Source organism: Alligator mississippiensis, chromosome 6, assembly GCF_030867095.1.
Source record: "Alligator mississippiensis isolate rAllMis1 chromosome 6, rAllMis1, whole genome shotgun sequence".
NCBI classification, from domain to species: Eukaryota; Metazoa; Chordata; order Crocodylia; family Alligatoridae; genus Alligator; species Alligator mississippiensis.
The window spans coordinates 63,148,656-63,168,523 of NC_081829.1; the positions used below are offsets into that span (position 1 = coordinate 63,148,656).

General features: G+C 40.9%; 1 protein-coding gene across 3 annotated transcripts in view; it reads left to right on the forward strand.

The window, feature by feature from the left end:
* PCDH15 (protocadherin related 15) overlaps positions 1-19,868 on the forward strand; it is a 1,303,618-nt gene that overhangs the window by 552,112 nt on the left and 731,638 nt on the right. For all 3 annotated transcript variants that reach the window (XM_059729933.1, XM_059729932.1, XM_019484297.2), the window contains 2 exons: positions 10,873-10,887; positions 11,561-11,626. In XM_059729933.1, coding sequence (XP_059585916.1) covers positions 10,873-10,887; positions 11,561-11,626 — 81 coding nt within the window. The remainder of the gene's footprint in view (positions 1-10,872; positions 10,888-11,560; positions 11,627-19,868) is intronic.

The following is a 19,868-nucleotide window of genomic DNA, read 5'->3' on the forward strand; positions in this document are numbered from 1 at the left end:
AGGTAATAATGACTTGTTGAGCAAAAATGTGGTCCACAACATTTGTTAACATTTTTAATAAAGCTTTAAAATTGTTTTAAAAATTTAGGACAACTTATTGCCCTGTAAATGACAGGTTTGATTATGCGTGTGCATTCAGGAGATGATGATATATCTTGGATCATTCAAAAGCATCTATGTTCCAACCTCCAATGTGATCACAGGATTATTTGATGCTTATCAAAGATAATGAATTTATTCAACCAAGATGGAAAGAATACTTTGTGGTGCTCCTGAACTGAGAGTTGATTTGACAGATGCTACCATTGAGTTCAACCCCAAACACCCTGAAAGGGGATTTCTCACTGTAACAGAGTGGCCTTCTTCTCATCAGGTCTTGGTCAGATGCCCTGATCCTGGGGTAACTACATGCTTCACTTTCCTGCCACACCTTGATGGGAAAATATGAAAGTTGTTATTAAGGCAGGAGACTACCCATTACTTGCCCTGCTGACAAGGGCCTTAACACCCGCTCCAACCTTCCCTCCATGGGTCCCATGCCTTGCAGATGTTGCTCTGTGTGTGTTACCTCTTTGGCCTATGGCCAGAGCAAACTGGTCACACAGTTATAGCTCTACAGCCCTGGAGGGCCACTCCAACACCACCCATTTCTCACCGGAGTCCCATTTACTCCACTGGCTCTTACCTGTCCTCTTTCATACTGCCCTCTCTCAGGGCCCACTCATACCACCCGGCCTCAGCCAGCTTTATGCTTAGCTCTCCACGCCTTGGTCAGCCCTGGCACAGTCTGTTGGGTGTCTTCCGCTACCCTCACCTGAGCATTGACAGCAATTCTACAACTGTTGCCCTACTTCACTCCTGGCCCCTTGCTGAGCCACTATGCCTCCACTGGGCCTCCTCACTCACCCACACTCACCGGGTCTCATTACTCATTGCCCCTGTCTCCCCTAGGGTCTCTCTAGTTGTCTCCCCTCTCTCTCCCAGGATCTTACTCACACCCCCAGACCTAACCCTGCTGCGTGGGCACAGCCCCAAGTCCTTCCTCCAGCCTCTGCTCTGCCTTAAGGCTCCTTACTGACCCTGGGCTCCCCCTGCTCATTAGAACACCACCAGGGATGTGGGGCTGGGGTTATAAGGTGCTCCGATCCACCTTTCACCAGGGAAGTAACTGGCCTGACATTTCTTGGGGGCTCCCACACCACTAGAAGCCCCACCAGACCACCCTTCCCCAGCAGGGTGCAGTTTTACAACTTACCTAGGGCAAAGGGTCACCTCCACCCCATAGCCTCTCCCCTTACCTCCTGATATTCCCAGAACAGCCTCTCAGCCTGATGTTATCTCTTTCCTCCTGCAGCAAACTGCAGCACAGCTTATATCCCTGAGTCCAAAATGGCTGCCCTCATCAGGTACCTGGCTGCTGCCTATTTCCTGCCCTTAAAGGGGAAGGCACCAAAGGTGCCCTGCCACACTTACCAACCCCCCTGTCCTAGAAGTCTGGCATGCCATCAAGGGAACCAGGAACAACAAGGCTACTGGAACACATAGTATACCTGCTGAAATCTTCAAGGCTGGCAGCAAGGAACTGGCACTGAAACTCGAAGAACTTATTCTGTAAATTTGGAACAATGAGGAAATCCCTGGGGACCCAAAGAATGTCAGCATTGTGACTGCTTTCAAGAAAGGAGAGAAGTCTGTGTGTAGGAATTATTGAGATATCAGCCTCCCTTCCACAACAAGGAAAATCCTCACCCATATCCTCCTGAACTGTCTTCTACCTCTCACTGAGGGAGTCCTGTCAATTTCAGTGTGGCTTCTGACCATCCTGCAGGGCAATTCACGTGATCTCTGTTGCCCACCAGGTCTAGGAAAAGTGTCAGAAATAACAGGGGGACCTGTATATGACCTTTATTGACCTGACTAAGGCCTTTGACTATCAATTTTGAAGCCCTGTGGAAAGTAGAAGCAAAATTTGGATGCACTGAAAATACATCAAGGTCCTACTTCTCCATGAGCAAATGACTGTTGCCATTCTAAGTATTCAAAATAATCACTGATGACTTCTTGCCATCAAGACTTGACTTCCTTGCTGATGCTGAGGAAAACCTCCAGACTGTGCTGGATCTCTTCACCGAAGCCTGTCAAATTTTGGGCCTCATTCAACATCAAGAAGATTGAAGTGTTCTATCAGCCTTCTCCAGGTCATGAGTGTCATCCCCGTCCTCAAACTTCCATTAAGGGAAAGACCCTGGAAGTAGTCCAGCACTTCTCTTACCTCAGTGGCCAACTTTCTGAGAGAGTGAACCAGCGTTCCCTCTAAGCTGCATGGTGTGTGCAACCATGCAGGTGCTCCTAGCAGTGTGGTATGAGTGCACCTATGTGGCCGCACACACCATACAGCTTAGAGGGAATGCTGGTGTGAACATTGATGAGGGGATCCAGTACAGGATCTGGTGTGCAAGTTTTATACAATTGCATGTTAACATGTGATATACAATTGCATTTTTGTCTGTTATGTATTGTTTATCATGTCTTTGGGATGGTTACAGTAAAAAAAAAAATTGTTTTTTTTTGTTGTTTTTAGGTAACATAATTGGCTGTAGATGGGAAGCAAATTTGAATAGGCAAGGGCAGAATGAAAAGAAAAACTTTATTAAGGAGAAGTCTGTTTTCAGAATACAGTATTAGTCAAATAGCTGTGCTTTGCTTCAGATTTCCAAGTTTGACCTCATTGAATATCTTACCTAGAACAATGAGTAAGGATTTTTTTTTTGAGCTATATCATTAAGAATAATTAGAAATTAAAATAATGAAAACTAGCAATCAGAAACCAAATAGATCGAATCCAGGTGACTGTTTCATAAAATCTTTAATAAATAGCTTTTTGTTTTGTTCCCAAGGAGGCCAGCACCTAATTTATTTCCTTTCTTCTTTAGTATATAATTGTAAAGCATAACAAAAAATTAGATTTCATAGATTTCATAGACATTAGGGCTGGAAGGGACCTCGGAAGATCGAGTCCAGCCCCCTGCCCAAATGGCAGGAAGTCAGCCAGGTTCATAGGATCCCAGCAAGATGAGCATCCAGTTTGCTCTTGAAGGTGTTCAATGTGGGCGCCTGAACCACCTCCGGTGGCAGGCTGTTCCAGACCTTGGGGGCTCGGACAGTAAAGAAATTCTTCCTTATGTCTAGCCTGAAACGGTCTTGTAGTAGTTTATGACCATTCGACCTTAGATACAATAGTGAAGTAAATTATAAGATATATATGTTAGAAGGTATTCGTTCATAGATAAAAGTTTTAGGCTGTGATTGTTTACTACAATGTATTATTTGTTTATGCATTACACTGTTTCTTTTGTTAATTGTAACAGCATGTAATTCCTGCATTGACTATGCTGTGCAGAAATGGTTAGATAAATAGTTCCCTAAAGGTATCTGTTGAAGCTTAACTACATGTCTTAATAATTGGTATTTTCCCAAAATATCAACTAAAATTGAAATGGAAAAATCTTGTATTTTGGGAAGTAACACTTGCACTTTGAAAAGTGATTAAAATACAGGTTTTGTTAAATATCTTTTATATTTACCTTAATTTAAGCATGCTTCAGTTTTGTTAAAACTGTTAGCACTGGATTTATAAACCAGTCCTGACACCTTGATGTGGACAAGCACAACCTTTCTGAGTGAAACTGACCATGACACCTCTGATAATAGAAGAATTTTACTGATGCACAGATATAGCAAATAAGACTAATGTGAGCAAAGCAAGCAAAATGACTACACAGTCCTACCAGTCATAGGGCTTCACAAGAAGACGGTGTATCTGGCCAATACGCGAATGCCACCTCAGGTTTCTTGCTTGAATCAATCTCTTGGGTTCTGTAATGAGTATATCAGTAGCCTTGGAGGGTGGAGCCGATGCCCATATTTGTTGCCCTGAAGATCCCTCCTTTTGTATTCTTTTTTTCCTGGTGACTCTTTCTTCATTTCCAGGTACCTTTGGTTGACTGCTCTCCCTGTGGTTGTCATGCTGTTCACATTCTGCCCTGTCAACCTAATCTTTCGTTTCTTTAAATGCATCATGTGCACTCATCTTAATTTGGTCATCCCTGGTCTCCTAATTTGGTCATTCCACCAAAATACTGGAGATCAGGGGCTCTTTGCCAGGTTACAGCTGGTCATTGTGACCTGCTGCATCTTTTCTATTTCCCAGGATATATGTACCTGTCTGTGTGCTAATCTTGGACCCTTGGATGCTAAAATGCTGAGAATGTGAATCTTCACCACAGACAAACTTTAGAAACCAGTTAACCCTTGCAGTTCCCCTGGACTGTTGTTCTAATTAAATATCTACTCTTCCCACTGGCTGATTTCTAAAAGCCAAGTTCTAAATATAATTTTCTAGCCATCAGAAACAAAATAGCTGGACCCCTTTGAGAAAGGGACAACTAGTCATTTTGTTGTTGTGAGCTTCCAGAAAGCCTGGTAAGTGGATTATAGGTCCAGAGAAAATTCTAAATTATGACAATGGCCTGGATTAGCCCTTCCTAGCCATCTCTAGGTGTGGTGGAGTTAAAGAAGGAAGTCCAGGAGGTTAAGATAAAAGATGAGGGGCTAAAACACACTCCTTGCTAGGAGAGGATCTGGAAGAAGAAAGAAATCCTGTAGGAGGCAAGAACACCCTGGTAATAGATTTTAGGAAATAGGCATTGTTTAGATGGGGGCTCCTGTAGCAGGCACAAGGAGGAATAAAAGAATGAGTGAGTTGGGCATAGACTGATGATAGTTTAAAGACAATGAGGTGTGTTAGAAGAAGCTCAACTTGGATGTGTTTGAGTTAGTAGTGTAGTGAAAGAAAGTACTTGGAGTAGTACCAGGGAAGGTACTTGGAGTCCTACATCTCCAGTAAGAAGGGCCAACCATGCATTTGTCATAGATGTTCCAATTCTGGAAGGGATAACACTGCAAGTTACTTGGCCTAATGACTGAATTATCAGAAGATCCAGACCAACAAGAGGGCCTGTGCACATAATCAAATAGAATGGATATAATAGGGCAAGCCAATTTGTTGGGACACTACCACAGTTCCATTTTTTTATTTTTTAAATAAGTGGAGTATCTTTTGACCCCCTGTCTTTTTGCATTTATGAATGTTTTTTATTTTTGTCACTTCTACAAGAACAAATTGAATCACACTCCTTCCTTCTGGTGTTTTTGGCATAATTTTAAGGTGCTTGTACATTGTCACATATGTAAAGAGATATTTTTCTTGTCTTCTTTCCTTCCTCACTCCCTCAGCCATTGGTTTTGTTCCTTTCTTTCTGATAGTGATGGTCAATCGTTCAATTAAAGTGCTCCCAAGATTGGAGATGTCAGAAAAGTAATTTTTTTTGTAAGTGCCCTCTAAATGAATAACCTTTGCTAGGAAACCTAACTAGGAAATAACTTTTGGTAATGTATGCACAGCCTTCTGAGATACTTTTGAAATAATTTTTTCTCAGTCTGAAGTAACTGTAAATCTTTAGACTGTTTGGGCACAAACAGAAGTGCAGCTCCTCACTCTAACTGAGAATACTTTTCAGAAAGGGTTCTGACTTACAAGGATCCACTAAACCAAACAGAAGTTCACCGTTTGTTCCAGGGGAGAGGAGGAGAATCCAGATGTTGGCTGCAAGACTATAGCCTGTTTCCCCTAGCAATGGCCCCTGCTCTTTGCCAATGGTGGGAGGGGGGAAACAGAGGGGAAGGAGTTCATTCTTTGGGGTTCCCCAGCTCGTTCTTTGGGGTTGAATTTTCAGATTTCGATTTGGCTGAATCAAATCAAATGGTGATCCAAATCAATGAACTGAATCACTGTCCCTGATTTGGGCTGAATCAAAATTCAAATCAAATAGGGCCAATTTGCACACGCCTAATAAGTAGCATTTGTACATTCTGAGTAGTTGTGGGTTTAAAAAGAAAAGATAGAAAAAGAGCTTAATAAATCTCAAAAGTGGCTAATGCCAAGTGAAGTGATTATGCAAAGCTGTGGCTATTAATGACTGTAATGAATATTATTGGAATGTTGTTGGAAAAATCTAATTAAAATGTATAATCCAACTAAGAGCAATACAAAGCTTCTAAAATATACAGTACAACTTGTATAATGAAATGTGATATGTATAAAAACTAATATAACCTTTTACTAGAAATAACATTGTATTGATGAACAAAACGTAAGTGTTTGTTAAAATCTATTATATATTCAGCAGATCTATTCCTTGGAAATGTTTTCTGTTTAGTTTTAGATAGGTTTACTTCCATAACACCTCCATTATGCATGTGAGCTCAAGGTCAACTTTATTTATTTTTTTGCTAGAGTATAGACATCCAATATTTAAAATGGGATCTCATTTCACAATTTCATCAATTTTGTGCTTTCTTCAAAGTGAATATGCCTAAATCAACAAGAAACCTGAAATGGACTCTGTAAGTGAAAATGATTGAATGTAGTACTCTTTAAGGCATCAAGGCTCCTATTTCTTTTTTAATATCTGTTAAAAATATCAAAATTTAGTATTGTGCAATTCTTATTAAAACACGTTTTGTTGCCTAGGTGAAACTTACAGCTTTGTTCCAGTAACTAATGTTATCATTTTGAATTAAAAAAAAAACATTAAGATCATCAATATTAGTCTTATGAATGGTAATTTTACTACGGGTTTTTGTTTGCTAACTTTGAAGCCAAATACAGAAATATAGTGGTGACATTATAAGGGTCATCAAACATATTAGAACTGGATAGACATGTTTAAAATGCATATTTTCTACTTCTGATGAAACATTTTTCAATGAGATCCTTGTAATTTTCAGTGACATGCTAGTTGACAAATTTTTTTTTTTTTCTTGTTGTAGATTAGTTACCATCATAACACAGTAGAAATCCTTTCCGGTTGAGAACACAGGGCATAAGACTGGAGAAAACAAACAAACAAACAAACAAACAAAAACATTGAGTCCAATTCCCTGCAGATGGAGGCAACGATATTATAAAATCCTTTCCATAAAAGCTAAGTGCAGACTTTCGGGAGGGTAACTCAGGTTCAAAATGGCCACCCAATTTAAATTTAGCTCATCCTGCTGCTGACCTTTCATTTTCAGACCCAGTCTCAGTGACTGGCAATCAGTCTAAACCTGTAACAGAATAGAAGTTTCATACATACAAACTGGTTTACAAATTGCAGAACCCAGTTTAAGATAAACCTGGATCTATGTAGTTATGAGACTCATTCAGTTTAGGTCAAACTGGTGCATGGAACTCCTGTCCATTTCCCCAGGGACAGGAAAATCCAAACACTGGCCCCAGCCCCAGGGTTACTCTCTTCAGTCCCCGCTTCTCCTGCTTTGGTCTACTTCCCCCCTTCCCCCAGCCCCTTGCTCCCCACTAGCCAGCGCTCTCAACCCCTATCCCACAAGCTACTCTGGATGCAGCTGTTTTTATCAACGATCACCACTGCCAGAGCAGAACAAGTAAGTCCTGGTGGGGGGAGGTGTGGGATGAATGGTGGTATAGTTTCACATCGCTCCTGCCCCCCTACCCCTCGTGGATCATGCCTGCCCCCCACCCCACCCGCAGGTCATTCTTGCCCCAACGTCCCCTGGCAGACCCTTCAGCCTGTTTGACCCCCAATCTCCCAGCTAGCCCTCCCAATCCTGACTTACCTGCTATGGGACTGCCTTTTTGAATTGATTGAACCTACCCCTAACACACCCAAATGTCTGTACTTAGCCAAGCTAGTCAAGGTGCATCTTAAAATCACTTAGGTGCAGGCCAGACACCTATACAAAGGCTGTTCTGTAACATCATTTCATGTATGGTTAGAAACCTAAATTTCAGATTAATTTATTCATGGTCAATACCATTTTTAAGTAATTATTTCTCATGACAACATTGTGCTTCAAGTTAAATAGCTCTTATGCCTTCCTTGATATTTAATCCTACAGGCCTGATGTATATAGAGACCAATCAGATCTCTTCTCAGTTTTCATTTTGTTAAACTAAACAAGCTAATCTTTTTGTTTATCTCCTCTTGTAGAATAGGTCCTCCATTTACCTAATCATCCCAGTTAATGCTTCTATGCAGATGCTTAAACTCCTCTTTCTTGAGTATATGTAATCTGAATCATACACTGTTTTCTAAACCAGGTTTTACCAGGGTCTTAGACTAGCTCTGCTTGAAATGTCTCTCCAAGCATTTTCTATGCTCATTTTTTTGTAATCAAAGTATATGCAAAATGCAACTAAAGGTGTATTAACAACACAGTTTCTGTTTTAAAAAAATATTTTAAACTATCTCATTCTCCTTGATGCCCAATCGACATCAAGTAAAATTAAGGGATTTTTTTCAAAAACTTGAGGAATTTGAGCCAGTGAATGTTATCCTAAAAAAAGACCATGACTATTCCATTAGTCTTTTTATGGGATGTGGGAAAGGAAATTAGAGAGAAATCTCAAAACGCAGCCAGAGATTTAACTGGAATTTTATGTAAAACTGTACATTAAGGATATCACTACCTGTCAGACATGTACATTTCCTGAGAAACACATTTTTGCTGTAACAAAGAGAATCTATATGCTGGACTTTTCTCTTGGCATCCTGTTCACTTCTTTTCCCCTTACTGAATTATTGCTACAACTCTATCTTTTAGTTGGTTCAGTGTTATCTTGTAATGCATTTCAATGTCTCTTTCTACTTGTAATAGCTCTTTTTTCCTGCAGCCAGGTCTACATTTCCAAATAACAGTTTACTACTGAAACATAAGAAGAAAAATTGTGAAAACTGTCAGGATTCCAAATTTGATTTGCATCCACTTCACGCATAAATACTCATTCCATATTTACCAATCAAACTGTCATGTAAAAATAAGAAACAAGATCGAAGGATAGCAAAATAAATGCATCCATTTAGATTCTCTGAGGAAAACAACATAAAAGAACTAAATTTCAAATCTGGTTTGTGCATAGGTAGATTCAGGCAGGGTGTGGTGGTGTGATCTTGCTCCCCTTTTGGCTGTGGCACACATATACAATGAGTTCTACAGTCACCACCTGGTAAGCACCTGCCTGAGCTCCACTTGTGCAGTGAGGTCTATACTGAGAACATCAGCTGATCTGAGCCAGCTCTGGCCGGATCCTGTTTTTGCATGGTTCCAGAATCCAGGGGTTGGGCATTGCCACCATTTGCCCTGTCCCTTCTCTAATTCTCTTGCTGAACTCAGTTGCAGGGGAAAGTAGGGGATGAATGGCTAACACCCTTTTGTGTTCTGGCCCAGTCACAGAGCTGGAGAAGTACTCTTACATTTTTTTTTTACACCACATAACCCTTGTATACATTAGGAAAATTGGAGTCTATAGTTAGATACCACGGTGCTCTGTAAGAGCATGTCCCCATGAGCATGTGTCACTCCTCACAGTGCCGCATTCACCTCACTGCTATTTTGCAGCTCAGTGTTGCTGTTTTTTACACCAGGAGATCCTGAATTAAAAAAATAAAAAAATCACTAAAAAAACTGGTGTGGAGCATGTGGCAGCAGTGTGTGCTGCAGAAAGGGAGCCTGGCCAACCAGAGCCACACTGGCTGCTGGCCAGGCTCCAAGACAAAGGTTCAGCACCATTATTGCCCTGGGAGGGCCCCAGGACCCTAGGTAAGGCAGTTGGTGCCAAGCTATGCTTAAAGCCTTGGAGGTTGAGGGTTGTCAACTGCAGGGCTGTGGAAAGAGGCTGAGCTTTCCCAGCCCCAAAGTTAACAAGGGGAGGGTTTCTTCTGTGACTTGACTGGAGCAGAGGATCCAACCAAGTCACAAACTGTCCATTGGGAGGTGGTGTGGGGAGGGGGCACTATGCATTGGAAAGTCAGGGGATAGCACTGGAGCATCTATCAATCAGATAAGTGTGCAAGTGTTTGTTCTATGGGTAGATGATCAACTGGAGGAAACTTCTATGTTGTCAGACAAGGTAGAAGTTTCTACAAGAAGCCACACTATTGGTCTGGTAGACCTGTGATTCCACTGGTAGAAATATAATGCTTGTATGCACCCTAAATGTAGAGTCTGTACTGCTAATTGGGAATAAAAAAATCACCACGATATTTTCTCATTACAGCAATAGTCTGCATAACTGTTAGAAATGTTTGAGCTTTGTGTGCATTCCAAAGGGCCAGGTTTTCAGTTATTTTCAGATACTGAGTTATGAAAATGTTCAGGTTAACGCTTTGTAGTATTTTCAGAAACCCTGAGACCCATAATAGAAATCAACATAACTGAGATGCTTCTGAAGTAATATTTGAAAATGGGATTTAGATGGCTAAATTACTTAAGCCTGCTGAGTACGGCAGTGTCCAACTAGCTGAAAAACCTAGACCTTAGCCTCTTATTCAGTTGCCCACTATGAAATATGATACATTCTCCTTCATCTACCCATGTCAGAGTTACTGTGTGACAGTTCATAAGAGGCAACGATTGCTTATGGCAATATCTTTTATTGGACCATCTTTATAGTTGGGATAGTTAGATAAACATTGGAATGCAAGATATTATTCAACGCATCTTTCAAACAGAAGAGTGATTAATATTTTAAATTTAGAGCATTTTTTCCAATGCATGATCTGAAGCCATATTTTTTTCTTTCTATTTTATATACATAGCTCAGTTGTGTACAACATGCACACATCAAATTTGGTATATGTGCCTATATATAAAGTCAGAAGTTTACATCTCTATATCTAGAAGCTGTGTGTGTACTTCTTTGTGTCTCTAAACAAAAACAATAAAATCTCCCTTATTTTCTTTCATTATTCTGCTCTGCCTCCATTGATGACTCTAAACTTTTGACTCCAGACTGGCAATATGAGGGTAAGATGGCAAAAACTTCCTGAGCATTGCTTGTCTGTTATGCATTTTTATTTTCTTTACAACGTTATTAAAATTCTGTTCACTCCTTTTAATTAGATCCTTTTGTTGCAATTAAATTCCAATTAGTTTTGTTTCTGTTGTGAAACTTTAATTACAATTTATCCCTTTTTAATCACTCCTTTATGTTATTTCTTTTGGTTAAATTACCATTACATTATCTCTGTCCTGAAGGACTACTTTTTCACATTGGTCCCAGTTGGTATAACTGAAGCAAGACATGAATAGGTTTATGGTGTAGTAAGTTAACTGTCTTGTGTTGTGTTGTGATGTTGCCAGGACTTGGTGTGTACATTCATGACATGGAAAGTAAGTGCCATAACCAGTAGAAGATGCCAAAGTAACATTGGGAATATGTTGTGAACTGTGTATTCACAGGTGGAGCCAGAACCTAATGTCTTTATTTAGGTCTTTCTCCACCAAATTCTCATGTGCTTTAAAAAGAGTTTATCTGAATAAGAGATAAATTCAAGCTTTTAGGTTTGAGTCCTTATGATAGTTATTAGCTTAGTATTTCAAGCTTACCTTGTTTGTTGATCATGGTCTCAGTATAACTCTTTTATATATATGGAATATACTCTTGGTTTAGAAATAACTTCTGGTTTCATTTTTATAGACTGCAAGCTGGCCAGAACAGGTCCTCCAGCCACAATAGTTGCTATTGATGAAGAAAGTCGAAATGGTGAGTGTGACATTTTTTTCACTGCCACTGTGCTATATTATCCTTATCAATAGTGAACATTATTAAAAATAGAACACAAGGTTGATGGATTCTCATTTTTTTAAGGACAAGAAGAAGAAGATGAAAATGTTAGGATCTGGAACTACTGTGAATAAACGCAGGCTTATGCTAAGCATTAAAGCTGCAAGATAAAAACAGAGGGCATTTTTACACACGCTTATACTGCAGTTCTGGGCACTTTTAAAAGTACCCAGTGCTGCAGCACATACATTTGTATAAATGTCATAATGCATGTCAGCACTGAGAAAATGACAGCAATGAGCTTTTGAACTAAAACACATTGAAGGTCTTTTAGTTCAAAAGCACAGCACTGCCACTTTCTCAGCACTGATGTTCATCTCACCATTTATACAATCGCATGTGATGCAGTATTGGGCAGGTGCAGAGCAGACTCGATTGATCGCATCTTCTCCAATGTGCTGGAACTTTGGTGTGTCAGAGCAGACAAATGTATGTATATAAATTCCCAGAGATTCTATTCAATTATTTCCTTCAAGTTATTGGCCTTGACAATTTATTTCTAGGCTATATATAGTACTACCTGTGATAATGACTTTAGTTTTTAAAAAATGTAGAGGGTTTAGTCATTTAGGATTCATTACAGAGTTAGTACAACAGTTAATTGACCTTCTGCATCTCTCAGAACCAGCGGTGCTGTCTGCTGATGTTCATGAAATATTGTAAATAAACTATACTTTCATTCTATTTTACTGTTCACTATCTCTCATGGCTAAAGTTCACAGTTGTCTTACTGTTGACCTTTAGAATCTGCTAAATTTATGTGTGAGACATTACACTTGGATTGATCCAATTAGGGTGTGATAGGTCTAAGTGCCAAACTGTACACAAGTTCAGGAGGTTAGAGTGGGCAGAAAATGGCCACCCAATCTATCTTAATTCACTGACGTGAGAATCTTACATTTTGATCAACCTAACTAGGGCTAGGGTGATCTAAGTGGCATAGAGTAGAGGAGTTCAGGAAGGTCAGGTCAGTCAAAAAACATCTGGCCTCATATAACTTTAGTTCACCTAGGAGTTGCACTTCTTTCATATAGTGTCAAATATCAACTTCCAAATCTATGAGCCACTGTTTGGTATTGTTTCTTAATGTGTGGATTCCATCTACCCTGCTTGGCATTTGTAAAGACTGCAGTTTTCAATTAAGTGCTGTGCTGTTTGTCAGTTGCTGCATTTACACAGGGGGCTGTCCAAGATGTTCATTTTGTGAAGTGTTGTTTTGAAGTGTCCGTATTCAGATATCAGTCTGTTCAGCTCGACCCGTGCTTCTGTCAAGGTCATGCCCAATGGGGTACTCGTTTGATGTTGGTATAAAATGCTGTAGGAGTAGATCTGACCTTTCCCAGCACTTGGCACCCTGTAACTGCCCATCATAGATTTGGTTCAATATCCTCAATCCCTTTCAGGGGCTTCTGAGCTCATATACAGATGGTTTATGACTTCTGAGCCTTTTAAGCCTCCATCTTTTGGGTCTTCAGTTAACAGTTGTTGGAGCCAGGTGATTTTCATCATCTCTTGCCTCTGTTGACAGTAATGATGTTAGGGTCTGTCATTTTATATCACTTGGCCTAATGCCAGAGAGTACAGGGAGTATGTGTGTGCATGTGAGTGTGTCCACAAGTTGTGCAACCATTTATGAATCTCAGTCCAAACTTAAGAACAGTGTTGGGCTTTTTAGTATGACAACTTCTGGACCATACAGGAGCACAGTATTCTGGTGGGGTATATACCATTGCAAGTGCAGTGTTTCTTTGAAATTGGCACCCCATGTTGTGCTGGCTAAACATCTACCCATTCGGAGACTTTAATGCTGTCCTTCTGAATATGAGGTTTATAGGTGAGAAAAAGTTCTAATGTGACTCCTAGGTAGGAGGGGTATGCTCATGGAGAAGGTTGTGGTTACTTACTTGGATATTCAGCATGCTTTTTGCTCAACAATTGTCTGGGTAGAAGACTGATGATACTAATTTATTGATTCTCAACTTTAAGCACCACTTGTGGAGATAGTCGGTGATGAGTTCCATGTCAGCATTCAGTGTCTTTTCCAGTTCTGTTATGTCTGTTCCTTGAGCAACTATGGCAACATTGTCAGTGTACATGTATCGCTTAGATATAGTATGCAGGAAGTCTGAGGTATATGCATTGAAAAGTATTGGTGCTAGAACTGACCTTTGGGAGATACCATTCTTTAGATTTCATACTCTATATTTTTTCCTCCTTGGCTGGTAGAAAATTTAAATGATCTCCAGCAGATCCTTATATTCATGATGAAACTGTATAGCTTGCATTCAGGTATCTTAGAGTGCAGTTTATATTTGAGACCTTGATGCCATATAGTGTCATAGGTGGCTGTGAGATTGATAAAGACTGCACCTGTTCTCTGCCTCATTTTAAATCAATTTTCTATGTCAGATGCAAGTAGTGCAACTTGATCAGTGGTACACAGCTTTTTCTGAATGCCAACTTGTTCTTTTGGGAGCTGGGGATCAATAACATTCTCTGTTCTCTTCAGCATAATGCTTTCCATGAGTTTATATGTAATGCAGAGTAGTGAGAAGGGTCAGTAGTAGGGCTGTGTAAAGTGGCTAATATTTACTTTAGATTCAGATTCAGCCGATTCAGGGGACAGTGATTCAATTTAGTGATTCGAATCAATGGCCCAAATCAATTCTGCTGAATCTGATTCAGAGATTTGGCCACTACTGAATCTTTGAATCGGCCTCATCCCCCACTGGCTTTCCTAGCCTCATCAATGGCTACCCTGCCTAGGCCCAGCTCCTGGCTCTGAAAAAAAAAGCCCTGATTCATCAGCTGCTGCCAGATATGGGGTTGATCCCTGCTGCCCCATGCTGTGTGCATGCCATGAGCTCCCCAACCTCCTCCTACTCTCCCAGCCCCCCCTATGGTTGCCCCACCCACGTCAGCTCCCAGCTTTTGAAAAAAAAAAAGCCCTGCACTCACCTCCTGCCAGGCAGATGGCAATCCCCACTGCCCTGCACTGCATAGGGGGCTCTGCCATGAGCCCCCAGAAGCCCTGAGGCTGCTGCAGCAGCCAGGGAGTGGGTTTTTTTGTTTGTTTTGTATTTTAAAGAGCTAGGACTGGGTGGGGCAGGCATGGGGGCTGTGGGTGAGCAAGCGCATGTTGAGGGGCACTCAGGAGTTCTGGGGGAGCAGGAAGGGGATTGGGCCTGGCAGGGTTCCAGCCCCAACTCCCTTGTCCCCTCCTTACCAGGACTTCCCAAATCTCTGAAGCTCTCTGAATATTTTCCAAATCAATTCAGAGAGCTTTGAATTGACTCATACTTTTTAATTGGTCTCCTCATTCAATTTGAATTCAGAGATTCAGCCATCAAATTGAGCTGAATCTCCTCTGAATCGAATCAGCACCTGACGCGTCACACAGCCCTAGTCAGTAGCTCTTTGGATCCTCTGGTGGTTTGTTGGGTTTCAAGATAGAAATTGTCAGCTTTTCATTGCTATTGTTTTAGCCCCCCAAACCTCTTTTTTATGCTTTTTTTTCTTTTAATTTTACAGATTTATTATGCAGTAAGTTGCCAATAGTCAAGTATGTGGTTTATATTTCTTTTTTCTACATGCAGGGAATGTAATGTATTGATATATTGTACAGAAGGGTTCTTGCTATGCTGTAGCATAACTACGGCAGCTTGACCAGGGAAGTCATTCTGAATGCCAACTTGAAGGGCGGGGACAGAGGAAGGCACACAGGGAAAAAAATGCTGCCACCACAGTTGTACAGCTAGAAGTTGCTGCTACCCCTGTGTGTCACATCTACTCCAAGTGCCTGTCTGTTGCACCTCTGTTGCTCTTTCAGCTTCCTGTGGGCCTGAAAACTATTTTTATGAGCTCTCAGTCATAGCTAGATAGTATTCTGAATGGTTTGAAATATGCAGATTTTTACTGGAGTGGAGAGATGCAGGTTTAAGGTCATTTTCTGCTGAGAAAATGAACAACTATTATTGTTAATGCTTCTATCCTGTATAGTGTAAAATAATGTTAAATTCTGTACCAGGATAGATTTTTACAGCAGGCTATTTTTTCCTACTCTATGTATTGACTTTCTTGGTGTCATGTTGCTGAAACTTTGAAAAGGCTAGTCTGGGAGAACTGAAATTACAATAGTAATCTTGTCTGCATATACAGTAGGAGTAAGAGCTGCACTTAAAGCAGCTGTTAAGGTGATTGGAGCCTGGAGTATCCAAGCTTTATGTTAGGTCTTCTTTATCTTGCAATTTGAATGCTCTAAAAATTCTGTAATAATATTTTTTTAGTCAGACATGTTCATTCTACTCAGACCAAAAAGCAATAATTTGGTGCAAATTGTGTCTGTGTTGGGGGATGGGGGGAGGAGGTTGATTTGGTTTTGTTCTAGACACCCTCCCCCTTCCCAAATGCTGTCCCATTTGATACTCAACCTTTCAGAAATAATTATTGTGTAGTGTCTTCTACTTCGGAACATTTACATTGTAACAACAGTCTTAAGATTCAATTGTTGCCATAGATCTGGAACCAAGATAAGAAGTGTCAAATATACTAGACTGCAAGAAAGAAATAGTTAATGGTATATTCCATTCTTTCTCTATGTACAATCAGCTCCTCACTTAACTAACCAGACAGAGCAATAAAAAGAAAAGTGCACGGTAAGTCAAGACACTGAACATACAGAGTCATTTAAAGGAAGTGTACAAATATATAAAGTATAGTACATTTAGAAAGTGGTATAGTAGTTTTATTTCATTACTTTTCTTTGCTTGTTATAATGTTTTTCAGATATCAGTGTATAAGTTAAGTATTTACATGTATCAGCCCTTTCAAAAACTTAACTTCCACAGTATGTGTTATGAAAACATATTTTCTTTCAACTGTTTCAACTGTAGATGGAGGGAGGGAGTGGGAAGGGGAAAATATTTCCATTTCCATGTATTTTTTTAATTGTATGAAATAATTTATTTAGGTTTTAGATTTTTAAGCCATCAGATTTTCAATGAACTGGGAATATTACAAGCAGAAATTACAATTTACATGAAAAGTCATGGAAAGAATGTATACTATCCATAAAAGTCATAAGACTTGTTGATTCATAGTTAGCTTCTCACAGAGTAGAATTATCCCTCATGCACAACTGTCTGCATCAACTCTGGGCCAGTGTATATCAATTATGCCGAGGGAGGTTAAGTGATATGTTTTGTGTGTCAGTACTACTTCCTGTCCTCATATTCACTCTCTTAAATGGTGTTACCCCTCAACCAATTTGTATTAAACTTGTATATCTCTGTGAGTGTGTTTTTTGTCTGGGGCACAAATGAGATGTTAAGTCCCTCCTTCCCTCATAATGGTGTCTATCTCTCCTGCCACAGCTTGATGGGATAAATGTAGGTGACACCAAACTAGACCAAGGCTTACAGATTTTAATATTGATTATCACCAGTTCCTGCTCACCTATATCTGACTGCAACCGACCGTCAGTTATCTACTTCTCACTGCTGGGTTGTCGTTTCCCTGACTTCTTCTGTTCCTAGGCTAGTTTAACAGTCTAGTAAGCCTTACTCACTCAAGTGTTGCCTGTGATTACCCACTACTTGCAAACGTCGACATCAAAAGGTCTCTCCCTTGTCTTGTCAGCACCACATTCAACCAGCCCCTTTAAATCTCTGCTCCTGATCAGCTGGCAATTCCTCTGCTCACTGTTCTGGGGAAAGCTTTCTCTCCTGACTCTCTTCTCTTGCCACCTGTACCTCCACACAGGGTCTGCTCATCGCTCAGGCATCTCAGACCTATGCTCCAGTTCCCCTTCTGGGGGATCTCTTCAATCAGGCTATCAGTCTTTTATACAACGTTTCCCACAAGCTATTAACACTTCCGGGCAGTTCACCGCTGGTGAGTGAAAGTCCTTGATTGGCTATTAACTAATCTGTCTCAGGGTTCCTCGGCCATGCTGCAGTTCTAACAAGTGATTAACACTTCCCAAGGGTTCACTGCTGGGAAGTGAGAGTCCGGGCTTGATTATTAATCAGTTTATGTTCCAGCGCCCTTACCAAGCCACCAGTGCAAACCAGTGGGCTCTCACCAGGGGCATTCCTGTAACAGGATCAATGTCTCCCTGTTACAATCTCAAACAGAATTAGGGACACAGAGGGATCCAGTTATTTTAAGGATAGCTTATCCTATTTTTCCCTTAGGTGACATAAAAACAGTATTAAGAGGGCAGTTTACACCTCTTTACTATGATCCAACCCAGAAAGCAGGGGAGAAAATTATGTTCTGCCCCTGGTCCCTCTCCTGATCTTAAAGATTTTGGCAATAGAGAACTGTGTCCCACTGTGCTGCTGCTTCTGTTCAGTTAAGATGATCACACATCTCAAAAAGCAAGAGAATAAGTTGAGGGCTGTTGCTCTCCTATTGTAGGAAATCAAAGGAGAAAGCCAGTAGGCAGGGCTAGGGACAAAAGTTACATATAAACCAGTTTAAATGATCAGAAACTGGTTTAAACCTGTAACAGAACAGAAGGTCTGTGCACATAAACCAGTTTCAAAATGTTTGAAACTAATGTAAGATAAACCTGCTTGAATGCAATATCAGACTTAACTGATTTGAGTTAAACCAGTTTATGGAACTTCTGTCCCAGACCCCATCCTGATTCAAGTTAAATTACATTCCCCCAGTATCCCAGCATGCTTTCCAGCCCTGGGCTGGGCTTTGCTATCTGCTTCAGAGAGCAGGGCTGCCCCTGCCCCTCTGCTCACTAGTGGAGCAGCGAGGACTGGCTGACAAAGGGGTTGCAGCTCAGTTGGGGGGGGGAGGGGCAGGATTTACCTACTCCAGGCAAATCCCAGCTAGGGTCTGAGGCCAGGAAGGGGGAGTTAAATAACCCTTTCCCCAATTAAACTTACTGCTGGCTGCAACTGTAGACTACAAATCCCAGAGGCACCTGGAAGCAGGAAGAGGAAGTGATGAGCAACCCTGCAGAATCCTGCTACTGTAATTCTGGATTGCAAATCCCAGAGACTTCAGGGGCAGCAAGAAGTGGAAGTGAACACACAGCCAGAGATCAATCCTGGATTCTGAGGCTGCATTTCTTGAGTCAAAAGGTAGATGTCTGTTCGCTTCTGTTTCACTTTAATCTCTGCAGTTTAGACTAATCTGCAAAGACTACAATTTAACCTTGAACTGAGATAGCCTCGGGCTTTTTGACTGCCTGTAATTATCCCAGAAGGCAGCAGACTTTAGTTTCCCTTTTTTGGCCATGTACTCCTAGATGTCCCTACATTCCTTGGTATTTCATTTTCCAGAGAAAGTCAAGCAAAATTTGGGAACTATGCCAAGTGCTGTGTATTCATCTGTGTGCTGTGGAACTCATCTCTATAACAGTTCATTGTGTGATATTTCAAAGCAGCTTTATAGAGTATAAACATAGATGAAAAAAGTGAAAAGAATATTTTCACTTGTTACATCCATTTATTAAGTTCCAATGGTGTTTATGCAGTAGCTTGAATATAATTTTGCCACCCTAGAAGAATATTTGCCCCCTATAGATATGTTCAGTAGAAACAGCTTTATTACATGGCTTCTGGCTTTGGGGATGGCATTTGTTCCTAGATTTCATAGACATTAGGGCTGGAAGGAACCTCGGAAGATCGAGTCCAGCCCTCTGCCCCAGGGGCAGAAAGTCAGCAGGGGTCATAGGAACCTAGCAAGATAAACATCCACATTTCTCTTGAAGGTGTTCAAAGTAGGTGCTTGGATCACCTCTGGCAGTCTATTTCAGACCTTGGGGGCTTGGACTGTAAAGAAGTTCTTCCTTATGTCCATCCTGAAATGGTCCTGAAGGAGTTTGTGACCATTTGACCTTGTCATTCCCTGGGGTGCTCTGGTGAACAGATGTTCCCCCAGATCCTCGTGAGCACCCGTAATAAACTTATAGGTGGCCACCAGGTCCCCCCTGAGCCTGAGCTTTTCCAGGATGAAGAGTCCCGTAGCTCTCAGCCTCTCATCATAAGGTCTGTTTTCCTGAATTCTGATCATGCACATGGCTCTCCTCTATACTCTTTCAAGCTTCTCCACATACTTTTAAAAAATTTTGGAGCCCAGAGTTGGATGCAGTACTCCATCTGTGGCTTCACCAAGGCCAAGTACAACTGGAGAATGA